This window comes from Rana temporaria, chromosome 12 (assembly GCF_905171775.1).
Source record: "Rana temporaria chromosome 12, aRanTem1.1, whole genome shotgun sequence".
Taxonomy (NCBI): Eukaryota; Metazoa; Chordata; class Amphibia; order Anura; family Ranidae; genus Rana; species Rana temporaria.
This window is the reverse complement of record NC_053500.1, coordinates 147,523,712-147,537,768: the sequence shown is the minus strand read 5'-3', so window position 1 is coordinate 147,537,768 and position 14,057 is coordinate 147,523,712. Positions and strand designations below refer to the sequence as shown.

The window sequence follows — 14,057 nt, the reverse complement described above, 5'->3', positions numbered from 1 at the left end:
TGTTACCTTCGGGGCTCATTTACACTTACCTCAAAACAAGGCTTCGGACAGGCTTTGGTAAAGCTCTATGAACGCCAGTTAAAGCTCCTTTTACTAAATAAAATGGTCAGCTTATAGTCCCTGTTTACACCTTGCTCTTGCTTGGCTTCAATAATTATATCCCATGTCACTTTAGTTGTGCTTCAAAGCCTCCATAGAAGTCTATGGCAAAGCTTGCTTGAAGGCTCACCAAGGCCCCCACCTAAGGCTCACCAAAGCCCCCAACTAAGGCACATCAAGGCCCCCACCAAAGGCTCACCAAGGCCCCCACCAAAGGCTCACCAAGGCCCCCACCAAAGGCTCACCAAGGCCCCCACCAAAGGCTCACCAAGGCCCCCACCAAAGGCTCACCAAGGCCCCCACCAAAGGCTCACCAAGGCCCCCACCAAAGGCTCACCAAGGCCCCCACCAAAGGCTCACCAAGGCCCCCACCAAAGGCTCACCAAGGCCCCCACCAAAGGCTCACCAAGGCCCCCAGCAAAGGCTCACCAAGGCCCCCACCAAAGGCTCACCAAGGCCCCCACCAAAGGCTCACCAAGGCCCCCACCAAAGGCTCACCAAAGCCCCCAACTAAGGCGCACCAAAGCCCCCACCTAAGGCTCACCAAGGCCCCCACCTAAGGCTCACCAAAGCCCCCACCTAAGGCTCACCAAAGCCCCCACCTAAGGCTCACCAAAGCCCCCACCTAAGGCACACCAAAGCCCCCAACTAAGGCTCACCAAAGCCCCCACCTAAGGCTCACCAAAGCCCCCACCTAAGGCTCACCAAAGCCCCCACCTAAGGCTCACTAAGGCTCACCAAGGCCCCCACCTAAGGCTCACCAAGGCCCCCCACCTAAGGCACACCAAAGCCCCCCACCTAAGGCACACCAAAGCCCCCACCTAAGGCACACCAAAGCCCCCACCTAAGGCTCACCAAAGCCCCCACCTAAGGCACACCAAAGCCCCCACCTAAGGCACACCAAAGCCCCCACCTAAGCTCCACTAAGGCTCATCAAAGCCCCACCTAAGCTCTACTAAGGGCCACCTAAGGTTCATCAAAGCCCCACCAAAAGCAAGGTGTGAACAGGACTGTAAGCTAACCATTTTATTTAGTAAAAGGAGCTTTGACTGGCATCCAGAGAGCTTTACCAAAGCTTGTCCGAAGCCTTGTTTTGAAGCAAGTGTAAACTGGCCATTACAGGGTCTCAAGCTGTACCTGAGCAGGAGAAATGAACGTCCCGGGGGCCCAGAGGGGATATGCTGTTTATGTTGATCATTAGGGAAGAACAGATGGTTCAGACCAAACTTTGGCTGTTTCGGGTATTCTGAACACCTGAACATTCACCTATTCGGCCCACTGTCCGGCAGAAGCCCGGCGCCACATACAGAAGCGCTATTTCTACTACTTCTATATATGATCGCTTCCCACTGTCAGGGGTTCCTAAGGAAGCAGCGGGTGCCGCCTCTCCGCTACGTCCCTAGCAACCGCTGACGTCACAAGCACATTGACTTATGTGGCCGGGAATCCCTGGTGGCCACGTAAGGAAAGGGGCGGGACTATCAGTGACAGAGGACCTAACCCCGATTTTTTTTCTTTTATTGTTTTGGACAAAGTAGGAAGGGGATCTCTCTCAGGAAAGTTGAAGGAAGTTGGCCATTGTCTGGAATAGGAGAGAGAGGTGCACACCCTGATCCCCTCCCCTGCGGTGCACACGCTGACCCCCCCGGACAGCCCTTCCCCTGCACATCCTGACCCCCTCCCCTGCTGTGCACAACCTGACCCCCCCCGGACAGCCCGGACCCCTCCCCTGCTGTGCACACCCTGACCCCCCCCCCCCCCCCGGACAGCCCGGACCCCTCCCCTGCTGTGCACAGCCTGACCCCCCCGGACAGCCCGGACCCCTCCCCTGCTGTGCACACCCTGACCCCCCCGGACAGCCCGGACCCCCTCCCCTGCTGTGCACACCCTGACCCCCCCGGACAGCCTGGACCCCTCCCCTGCTGTGCACACCCTGACCCCTCCGGACAGCCCGGACCCCTCCCCTGCTGTGCACACCCTGACCCCCCCCCCCCCGGACAGCCTGGACCCCTTACCTGCTGTGCACACCCTGACCCCCCCCCCCAGACAGCTCGGACCTCACCCCCCCCCAGCTGTGCAGAACCACCCCGGCCTCCTTACCTTGGCATTGGCCTCCAGGTAGTTGTACAGAACGTTGACGGAGATGGTGAGATCTCCGGTGTTGAAGGGATAGGAGCGGTTCCAGCCCTGGGGCCCGAATTTCCTCCTCTCCGCCACCACGGCGTGAAAGTAACACAGAGCGAACAGGATGCTCTTGAACTCCGTCTCCCGGGCGCACATCTCTAAAGTGTCCTGCATTAGAATAAAGAGCTGTCAGTGCTACATTTATATTCACAGAACCCCAGTCTGCTGCAAAGTGAATCTGAACCCAACAACAAACATTCTCCATATTACAGCTCATCCGTCCTTACATAGGGTGGCTGCATTCCTTTTCTTTTCTTAGTACGATCTTTCTTTCACCTGGTGATCCTGCCAGTAATGTCCTGTGCCAGGGTGACAATACTTACTTACTATGAGAGCGTGACTCCAGAACACACCACCCTCTCCTCCAAAACGTGGGGGGGGGTCTGTAGTTCAAAGAGAGAAGTGGCAACAATGATAACTGCTGTGAGTGCCGTACAAGCAAAGCGCACAGGAAGTTATCCGCTCACAAGATTCCTGGCAGGACCATCAGGCATGATATAGAGAAGGGGGCTCCGAACTTCCCAGTAGACGAGCCACAGTGTATATAAGGGGGACTCCGATGTAATAGGGGGGCTTCTAATATGAAGTGTTTATTCATTCATTTATAAGAAATGATTTTCCCCCTTTACATCAGCATACCAATCAGAAGCAGAGATCAGAGTCCCCACCGGGGGTTCCCCCTTACATCAGGGTCCCCACCAGAAGCAGAGATCAGAGTCTCTTTCAGAGTCCCCCTAGTACATAAGGGAGTCCCCTCTTACATCGGGATCCCTATCAGAGTTCCCCCCTATATCAGAGTCAACCCCTTACATCAGCATCCCCACCAGATCCAGAGATCAGGATCCCTTTTAGAGTTCCCCGATACATCAGAGTCAACCCTCATATCAGGGTCCCCATCAGAGTCCCCACTTGCATCAAAGTCTCCATTAGAAGCAGAGATCAGGGTATCCATCGTAGCCAGCCCCTTACATCAGGATCCCCACCAGATCCAGAGATCAGGGTTCCTATCAGAGTCCCCCATAACATAAGACTCAACCCTTATATCAGGGTACCCATTAGAGTCCCCCCTTACATCAGGGTCTCCATCAGAAGCAGAGATCATGGTCTTCATCGGAGTCAACCCCTTACATCAGGATCCCCATCAGAAGCAGAGATCAGAGTCCCTAACAGAGTTCCCCCATACATCAGGGTTCCCACCAGAGCCCCCCCTTACATCGAGGTCTCCATCAGAAGCAGAGATCAGGGTCTCCATCGGAGTCAACCCCTTACATCAGGATCCCCACCAGATCCAGAGATCAGGATCCCTATTAGAGTTCCCCATAACATAAGACTCAACCCTTACATCAGGATCCCCATCAGAAGCAGAGATCAGAGACCCTAACAGAGTTCCCCCCTCCATACATCAGGGTCCTCACCAGAGTCCCCCCTTACATCAAAGTCTCCATCAGAAGCAGAGATCAGGGTCTCCATCGTAGTCAGCCCCTTACATCAGGATCCCCACCAGATCCAAAGATCAGGGTTCCTATCAGAGTCCCCCCTTAAATCAGGGTCCTCATTTTTCCTGAGCGCCTACAGTGCGATTCTCTCCATACTCCTGGCACGCTACACAGAAGATGCACTGCCCGCCCCTCCTCTCCCATGCCCATTCACAGAAGGCTTTGTATTTGGTGGATGGGTTCACATATAACAAACCTTTCTGTGATAGGGTAAGAGGACAGTCGTGGGCAGTGGACCCCGTGGAAGCTATGTGGGAGGACCCGAAGGTCTCCTTGCGGGAGCACCAGAAGTATAGTGATAAAGTAGCCTTTCTGTTGGCACCAAGTAGAAATATAAATTGTTATAAAAAAGAGAGAAATCAACCAAATGGTTGCAGGAAAGAAAGTGGCGTCATCTATGACCTGCCAAGGTGTCTCACCTGGTTGAAGTTGTCCAGAGCTTTGTGTAGGTTGGCGTGCATGCCAGTAGGCGGCTCATTGGTGATCTTGATGGAGTTCTCCAGGATGCCCTGTGGAATGATGTGCCCGTCGGGTGAACCGGCCGGCTCGGCGCTGATGAAGACTCGGAACTCCTTGTGACTCCCTTCGCTGTGATGTTCCAGTTTCTTCTCCAGAGTGCTCAGCCACTTGGCCACCAGGTGGATGTTCTACAGAAACGTCAAAGGGAAGAATCGTGAGGTCATCAGTACAAAGTCTCCTCACCATTTATTGCAAGGAGAAGATCGTCACATTCAGCTGGACCTAACGGGGTGTGGAGAACTAAGTTCCCAACAATGATGGTAACTTGGGAAGCCTTCGGGGGGCAATTATGGGACACTATTCCTCCCAATAATGGGACACTATTCTTCCCACTGATACCAATGATGGGACACTATTCCTCCCACTGATACCAATGATGGGACACTATTCCTCCCACTGATACCAATGATGGGACACTATTCCTCCCACTGACACCAATGATGGGACACTATCCCCCCCCCCACTGACACCAATGATGGGACACTATTCCTCCCACTGATACCAATGATGGGACACTATTCCTCCCACTGATACCAATGATGGGACACTATTCCTCCCACTGATACCAATGATGGGACACTATTCCTCCCACTGACACCAATGATGGGACACTATCCCCCCCCCCACTGACACCAATGATGGGACACTATTCCTCCCAATGATGGGACACTATTCCTCCCAATGATGGGACACTATTCCTCCCAATGATGGGACACTATTCCTCCCAATGATGGGACACTATTCCTCCCACTGACATCAATGATAGGACACTATTCCCACTGATACCAATGATGGGGCACTATTCCTCCCAATGATTGGACACTATTCCTCCCAATGATGGGACACTATTCTTCCCACTGATACCAAGGGTGGGGCACTATTCCTCCCACTGACACCAATGATGGGACACTATTCCTCCCACTGACACCAATGATGGGACACTATTCCTTCTACTGATACCAATAAGGGCACACAATTCCCCCTGATACCAATGATGGGGCACTATTCCTCCCACTGATACCAATGATGGGACACTATTCCTCCCACTAATACCAATGATGGGACACTATTCCTCCCACTGACGCCAATGATGGGACACTATTCCTCCCACTGACACCAATAATGGGACACTATTCCTCCCACTGATACCAATGATGGGGACACTATTTCTCCCAGTGACACCAATGATGGGACACTATTCCCCCCACTGATACCAAAGATGGGACACAATTCCTCCCACTAATACCAATGAGGGGACACAATTCCTCCCACTAATACCAATGAGGGGACACTATTCCTCCCACTGATACCAATGATGGGACACAATTCCTCCCACTGATACCAATGAGGGGACACAATTCCTCCCACTGACACCAATGATGGGACACTATTCCTCCCACTGATACCAATGATGGGACACAATTCCTCCCACTGATACCAATGAGGGGACACTATTCCTCCCACTGACACCAATGATGGGACACTATTCCTCCCACTGACACCAATGATGGGACACTATTCCCCCCACTGACACCAGTGATGGGACACTATTTCTCCCACTGACACCAATGATGGGACACTATTCCTGCCACTGATACCAATGATGGGACACTATTCCTCCCACTGATACCAACAATGGGGCAGGGCACTTACGCCAGGACATTTTCTACTCTCACTTGTCACGGGTTGGCCCCCCTGAAGTCTGAAGCTTAGTAAACTGGCCCTTTTTTTTTAGAAAGTTTGGACACCCCTGCTATGGAAGATTACTATTATTTTTTAGTCTTGTTCCTTAGAATATCTGATAACATACAAAGCTCATTATTAGGTGGTTTGCATCATCATCTATGAACGGTATTAGCAGCTCTTTCAGTTTCGGCTCCTCTGATTTAATCTCCGGTTCTCCTGCAGAAAGCCGCTGGGGTCTCGGGAAATTGCACCGCATGTTTCACAATCACCCGGGGTGACTTCAGGATCACATTGTAATGATAACCTGGACCCGGGCGGACTCAGCAAAAAACCTGTTAAGTTATCCAATTAAGGAACTGCAGGCCCAGGGGCACTTGTCACAGTGACAGGTTCTCTTTACTGCTTGCAGCAAGTAAGAGACAATTAGGAAATGTCCCCCACAGATTCAAAGTGACATTTGCAAAAAAGAAGAATGAAAAGAGACATTTTTATGAGATCTTGTAACTCATCTCATTCGGTTTTTTATCACCCTGCAGCGGTGCGCCGGCGTTCTGGAGCTGACCCATCAGAAAAGACCGCCCTTGGCTAGGCGCCCACCGATATCAAGATTACAAGTTCTTTTTTCTCAACTCACAACCCTGATTGTGGAGCAGTGAAGCAACAATGTATGAAAAATTAAAGGACTCGGCATTAAATTAACTTCATTCTAAAGTGATGTAAGTGGCAGTTTGGCTAATAGATGTCGACGGCACTAAGAATGGGAAATATAGTCTGGAGCTGCCTGAACTCCGGGAGGCGAACATGCAGAAAATGAGATGGATAGGATGAGAAAATCCTGGGAGTATACTGGAGGTTACTTACATGTCTATAATTGTATATAAATATGGCCAAACGCGGGTGGAACCTCCTCCAGATGGTGGAGTTCAGGTGTTCCCAGTGAAGGGTACAGATAATGCTACAACATACAAAGATATTGTAGACAATGGTGGTCTTCCAACATTGTGGTAATGGATTGGGGGGGAAGACTCTTTTCTGTTCCACCATGATTGTGCCCCAGCCGGCTCCAAAAAGACACGGCTTGACCAGCTTGGTGAGGAGAAACTTGATTGTCCTGAACTCAACCCTACTGAACACCTTCGGGATGAATTGGAATGTCACAATATATGAGGCAGGTCTTCCCATTCAACATCAGCATCTGACCTCAAAAATTCCAACAGATGCTCCAAAATCTTGTGGAAAGCCTTCCCAGGAGGGTAGAGGCTATTAAATCCCCAAAGGGTAACTCCAGACTAATGGCAAAAGGTAGATGTTCAATGGGCGCTTTTGTAATTCTATGCAAAAAAAAAAAGTATGAGGTGGGAAAATCCTACCCAACTGAGAAAATCCTGGGAGTATACTGGAGGTTACTTACATGTCTATAATTGTATATATGGCCAAACGCGGGTGGAACCTCCTCCAGATGGTGGAGTTCAGATGTTCCCAGTGAAGGGCACAGTTAATGCTACAACATACAAAGATATTGTAGACGATGGTGGTCTTCCAACATTGTGGTAATGGATTGGGGGGGGACTCTTTTCTGTTCCACCATGATTGTGCCCCAGCCGGCTCGGCTTGACCAGCTTGGTGTTGGGAAACTTGAGAGGGAGAAAGAGACAGAATTGTGTGTGTGTTGGGGGGGTTGAAGAAAAGGGAAGGGGGAGATAGAGAAATATAGAAGAATGCAGAAGAGAGAGATAAGAAAGGGAGAAAGAGATAGAGGCAGGGGTGAGAGACAGAGAGAATTAAGAAAAGGGGAAGAGAGAGATAGAGAAGAAAGGGGGAGAAAGAGATGGGGGAAGAGGCAAGAGAAAGAAGAAAGGAAGAGAGAGAGATAGGAGTAGAGAGATAGGAGTCAGGGAGAAGAGAGAGAAGAAAGAGAAAAAGATGGGGGAGAGGGAGACAAAGATAGAGGCAGGGGTGAGAGAGTGAAGGGAGAAGGAGATACAGGGGAGTAAAAGAGAGAGCGCTAGAGAAGAAAGTGGGAGGAGGAAATAGGGGAAGAGAGAGAGGAGGAGAGGAAGATAAGAGAAGGAGAGAAGCGAGATAAGGAAGAGGAAAGATAAGAGAAGGATAGGAGGGAGGGAGAAAGAGAAAAGGGGAGAGGAAGAAAAGAAAGAAATGGAGGGAGGGAGATACATTTAGAGGGAAGAAATAAATAGCAAAAATAAAGAGATGGCAGTAGCAAGAGACCGTGGAAAGGGATACGGGAGAAGGAGAGTGAGAAGAAAGCGATAAGGGAGACAATAGAGGGATGTGAGGAGAAAAAGAGAGAGAAATTGGGGAATTGGTGGAGGAGAAGGGGAGAGATAGGAGAAAGATATAGGGGGAAGGTGAGATAGAAGAAAGAGAGGGGAAGTATAGAGACAGGGCAGAGTGACCGAGAAAAGGAGAGAGAGAGAAGAGCAGAGAAGAGAAAGGAAGAGAAGGAGAGTGGTGGAAGAGAGAGAAGAAATATTGGGGAAAAAAAAAGAGAAGAGCAAAAGAGAAAAACAATAAAGAAGGAGAAGTTGCAGCGATGTGTTGAGTTGCCGTCAGGCGGATCACATTCTGTGACATGGATGGAAAACAAACGAGGGCTTATTAGACGGCCAGCACAGGTCACCGTCTCCCCAGCACATGAGATGTAATGTAAATGATCGGTGGGGAATCAGCATATGAGATGTAATGTAAATGATCGGTGGGGAATCAGCACATGAGATGTAATGTAAATGATCGGTGGGGAATCAGCACATGAGATGTAAATGATCGGTGGGGAATCAGCAATGTGGACTTTATAGAACCCAATGTAACATTGTACCTGTAGGATGACCCAGTGTCCTTCTTTGGCTGCCAGATCCAAGGCTTGTTCAGCCACAATCTCCTGTCCTTGTCCCAACGAGACGTTGTGCATATTCTCATTGTCAAATGTGTAGCCCAGCTTCCTCCCTGAGAGGGGAAAACAAGGTGAATGATTTCCCACATACAGCATGAAGATCTTGTACTGTCCCCATTATTTCTGCCCAGGTTGGCCAGTCCAGGTCATCACTTTACCTTGTTTCTCTACATCTTTCAGAGGGTCCACACCGGGCGACAGGATGAAGAACATGGGAGTGGCCGGTCCAGACTCTTCGAATGAGGTGGCAAAGTCCAGAGATCGTCCCATAACATATTTACTACCCAACTTCTCCTCTACAAAGTCCCTGGAGGAAGAGTCACATTTATGTCTGTTCAGTACAGCAATACACACTATAGTAGCAAATAAACATGGGAATTGCCACATTTTTGATCTGACTACAATCCGTTGCTATGGGCTACCCCACAGTTTATTACAAAAACCCACAAGTAGGGTGCCTCAAGACTGTCCATAATTTTGGAGGGTGCCTCAAGACTGTCCATCATTTTGGAGGGTGCCTTAAGACTGTCCATTATTTTGGAGGGTGCCTCAAGACTGTCCATCATTTTGGAGGGTGCCTCGAGACTGCCCATCGTTTTGGAGGGTGCCTCGAGACTGCCTATCATTTTGGAGGGTGCCTCAAGTCTGTCCATAATTTTGGAGGGTGCCTCAATTCTGTCCATAATTTTGGAGGGTGCCTCGAAACTGCCCATAATTTTGGAGGGTGCCTCGAAACTGCCCATAATTTTGGAGGGTGCCTCAAGTGTGTCCATAATTTTGGAGGGTGCCTCAAGACTGTCCATCATTTTGGAGGGTGCCTCAAGACTGCCCATCATTTTGGAGGGTGCCTCAAGACTGCCCATCATTTTGGAGGGTGCCTCAAGACTGCCCATCATTTTGGAGGGTGCCTCAAGACTGCCCATCATTTTGGAGGGTGCCTCAAGACTGCCCATAATTTTGGAGGGTGCCTCGAGACTGCCCATAATTTTGGAGGGTGCCTCGAGACTGCCCATCATTTTGGAGGGTGCCTCGAGACTGCCCATCATTTTGGAGGGTGCCTCAAGACTGCCCATCATTTTGGAGGGTGCCTCAAGACTGCCCATCATTTTGGAGGGTGCCTCAAGACTGCCCATAATTTTGGAGGGTGCCTCAAGACTGCCCATCATTTTGGAGGGTGCCTCAAGACTGCCCATCATTTTGGAGGGTGCCTCAAGACTGCCCATAATTTTGGAGGGTGCCTCAAGACTGCCCATAATTTTGGAGGGGGCCTCGAGACTGCCCATAATTTGGGAGGGTGCCTCAATTCTGTCCATAATTTTGGAGGGTGCCTCGAGATTGCCCATGATTTTTGAGGGTGTCTCTAGACTGTCCATAATTTTGGAGGGTGCCTCAAGACTGCCCATCATTTTGGAGGGTGCCTCAAGACTGCCCATAATTTTGGAGGGTGCCTCAAGACTGCCCATCATTTTGGAGGGTGCCTCAAGACTGCCCATAATTTTGGAGGGTGCCTCAAGTCTGTCCATAATTTTGGAGGGTGCCTCAAGACTGCCCATCATTTTGGAGGGTGCCTCAAGTCTGTCCATCATTTTGGAGGGTGCCTCAAGACTGCCCATCATTTTGGAGGGTGCCTCAAGACTGCCCATCATTTTGGAGGGTGCCTCAAGACTGCCCATCATTTTGGAGGGTGCCTCAAGACTGCCCATAATTTTGGAGGGTGCCTCAAGACTGCCCATCATTTTGGAGGGTGCCTCAAGACTGCCCATCATTTTGGAGGGTGCCTCAAGACTGCCCATAATTTTGGAGGGTGCCTCAAGACTGCCCATAATTTTGGAGGGGGCCTCGAGACTGCCCATAATTTGGGAGGGTGCCTCAATTCTGTCCATAATTTTGGAGGGTGCCTCGAGATTGCCCATGATTTTTGAGGGTGTCTCTAGACTGTCCATAATTTTGGAGGGTGCCTCGAGATTGCCCATCGTTTTGGAGGGTGCCTCGAGACTGCCCATCGTTTTGGAGGGTGCCTCGAGACTGCCCATCGTTTTGGAGGGTGCCTCGACTGAAAAAAAGTTGAGAAACTCTGCTCTACACTAGGAAGGTGCTACAAAAGAATCTGTTTCCTTTGTCAAAACCCCAAGACAATCATCGCTCCCCAAACAGTTGTAAAATTCGGGGAGCACGTGAGCTGCAATATTTGTCTCTGGGGATAAAGTGCCAACATTTCCCGGATTATGGATTTTAGGCCTACAAAGAAATAATGATGGCGATGCTCCAGACAGAAGGAGCCGCGTTCTCCGTGTAAAGCCCCCGGCATGCAGGAACAAAGAGACGAGGACGTTCAGAGAATTCAGAGCGCTGATCGTTCTCCTATAAAAGTGAACAGCTCTCTCTGATCGGAGAACGATCGTCATATCAAAGAAACGGGAAATAGATATTCATAACGCTACAAAAGTAACAAGTGAAGTGTAACTAGGATCAAGGACAAGTATCTACCGGGATGGGGCACAAGGAGGACAGTCCCAGCCTTGCAGACCTGGAGCTCTCCGATCACTGAGGAGGAAATTCCGATCAGTAATCATTCGTGTACAGCTGTGTCTGGGCCGGCGGAGGTCTCAAGGCCAATTAGCAGAATATTTCAGAGAATTCTTCTCCTTCTTCATCAGCTGCGTCTGCTGTGAACTACGCCAGGAACTCCGCGCTGCGGCAACCGGGAGGTCTGAGCCCGCCCCCCCCCCCGCACTGTTACATGAAGGCTGAGAGTTTACAGCCTGGGGAACTACAAATCCCAGCATATTAGGGAAACATCTCAAAGGAAACCCACAGATGCATCAATTCCTCTCATACAAGCTGGCATGATACGGATAACCAATTTGCAAAGTCTTTATTAACCACTTGACCTCCAGAAGATTTACCCCCCTATTTTTTTGCGATACGGCGTTATTTTAACCACTTCCATACCGGGCATTTTCACCCCCTTCCTGCCCAGGCTGATTTTCAGCTTTCAGCGCTCTCACACTTTGAAATAGAATTGCGCGGTCGTGCGACGTTGTACACAAAAAGAGCTTTCTTTTTGGTGGGATTTGATCACCTCTGCGGTTTTTATTTTTTGTGCTATAAACAAAAAAATTGCGATTTTTTTTTTTTTTTTTTAAAAACCCACAATATTTATAACTTTTTGGTATAATATCCCAATTTTTTTTCTGAGTTTAGTCCGATTCGTATTCTTCTACATATTTTTGGAAAAAAAACAAAATCGCAATAAGCGTTTATTGATTGGTTTGCACAAAAGTTATAGCGTCTACAAAAAAAGGATTTTTGTACTCACCGTAAAATCCATTTCTCTGAGTTCATAGACGGACACAGCCTTCATTGACCTTAGGGTTATGCTTCTTCCTACCAGGAGATTTAGTCTCCTGGTAGGAAGAAGCATAACCCTAAGGTCAATGAAGGCTGTGTCCGTCTATGAACGAAAGAGAATGTAAGTACACCCCCACCAAGGAGTCCTTACCTGACAGCGTAGGTCATGCGGTCGGGACGAATGGCCCTCATCATGCACAGTCTCTGGAGGGACGTCTTGTTCTTCCACTCTTGGGGGAACTTCTCCTTCTCGGGACATTCCGACTCCACAAATTTCTTCCAGCGCTTGGCTGACCCTTCGATGTCTCGGTCCAGGCTCCTGAATTCATCCATGGTGGAGAGAGCCTGCGGGGGAGGGGGCATGGGAGTACATTAGTGTCCTATAAACCTTATAAAAAAATTATTTATAGGAGGCAAAGCACTCTCCCCTCCTCCACAGATCTACACATGTGCAATGCTCTCCCCTCCTCCACAGATCTACACATGTGCAATGCTCTCCCTCCTCCACAGATCTACACATGTGCAATGCTCTCCCTCCTCCACAGATCTACACATGTGCAATGCTCTCCCTCCTCCACAGATCTACACATGTGCAATGCTCTCCCCTTCTCCACAAATCTACACATGTGCAATGCTCTCCCTCCTCCACAGATCTACACATGTGCAATGCTCTCCCTCCTCCACAGATCTACACATGTGCAATGCTCTCCCCTTCTCCACAAATCTACACATGTGCAATGCTCTCCCTCCTCCACAGATCTACACATGTGCAATGCTCTCCCTCCTCCACAGATCTACACATGTGCAATGCTCTCCCCTTCTCCACAGATCTACACATGTGCAATGCTCTCCCTCCTCCACAGATCTACACATGTGCAATGCTCTCCCCTTCTCCACAAATATACACATGTGCAATGCTCTCCCCTCCTCCACAGATCTACACATGTGCAATGCTCTCCCCTTCTCCACAGATCTACACATGTGCAATGCTCTCCCTCCTCCACAGATCTACACATGTGCAATGCTCTCCCCTTCTCCACAGATCTACACATGTGCAATGCTCTCCCTCCTCCACAGATCTACACATGTGCAATGCTCTCCCCTTCTCCACAGATCTACACATGTGCAATGCTCTCCCCTTCTCCACAGATCTACACATGTGCAATGCTCTCCCCTCCTCCACAGATCTACACATACGCAGTGCGCTCTCCCTTGTCCACAGATCTACACATGCACAGTGCGCTCTCCCTTGTCCACAAATCCACATTACCATCTCCTTTCCCCACAAATCTGCCCATGTGCAGCATGCGCTCCCTTGTCCACAATGTGGAACATGCACAGCGCTCTCCCTTGTCCACAATATTGCACATGCACAGTGCGCTCTCCCTTGTCCACAATATGGCGCACGCACAGTGCGCTCTCCCTTGTCCACAATATGGCGCATGCACAGTGCACTCTCCCTTGTCCACAATACCGCAGATGTGCAGAGCAACCTCCCTTGCCTTGTTGTGATGAGGGGGGGAGTACACGCTGTGCATGCGTGTATTTGTAGACCAGCAGATGATTTAGCAGCTCCATGATCATTCTGGTGATGGGGGGGGGTTCTCAACATACCACCCATTCTATCTTTTATGCAGGACTGATCACTCTTATTTTTTGGGCAGACTTTGCGGAAAGCTGTGATTGGCCGGCACAGGTCTATGATTTATGGGAAGCTCTCCCATGATGTGTACAGTATTGGGGGGCCCCATGGCTGCAAACTGTACCCCTTTATTCTGCATGTACCAAACCCACATTAAATGTAATCGACC

General features: G+C 49.8%; 1 protein-coding gene across 1 annotated transcript in view; it reads right to left on the bottom strand.

The window, feature by feature from the left end:
• Window positions 1–2,199: 2,199 nt before the first annotated feature.
• Window positions 2,200–14,057, bottom strand: part of DNAH9 (dynein axonemal heavy chain 9) — a gene marked incomplete at its 3' end in the record, with an annotated part of 33,101 nt that continues 21,243 nt past the window's right edge. The window contains 5 exon segments of the mRNA XM_040331160.1: window positions 2,200–2,391; window positions 4,199–4,426; window positions 8,821–8,948; window positions 9,054–9,202; window positions 12,398–12,591. Coding sequence (XP_040187094.1) covers window positions 2,200–2,391; window positions 4,199–4,426; window positions 8,821–8,948; window positions 9,054–9,202; window positions 12,398–12,591 — 891 coding nt within the window.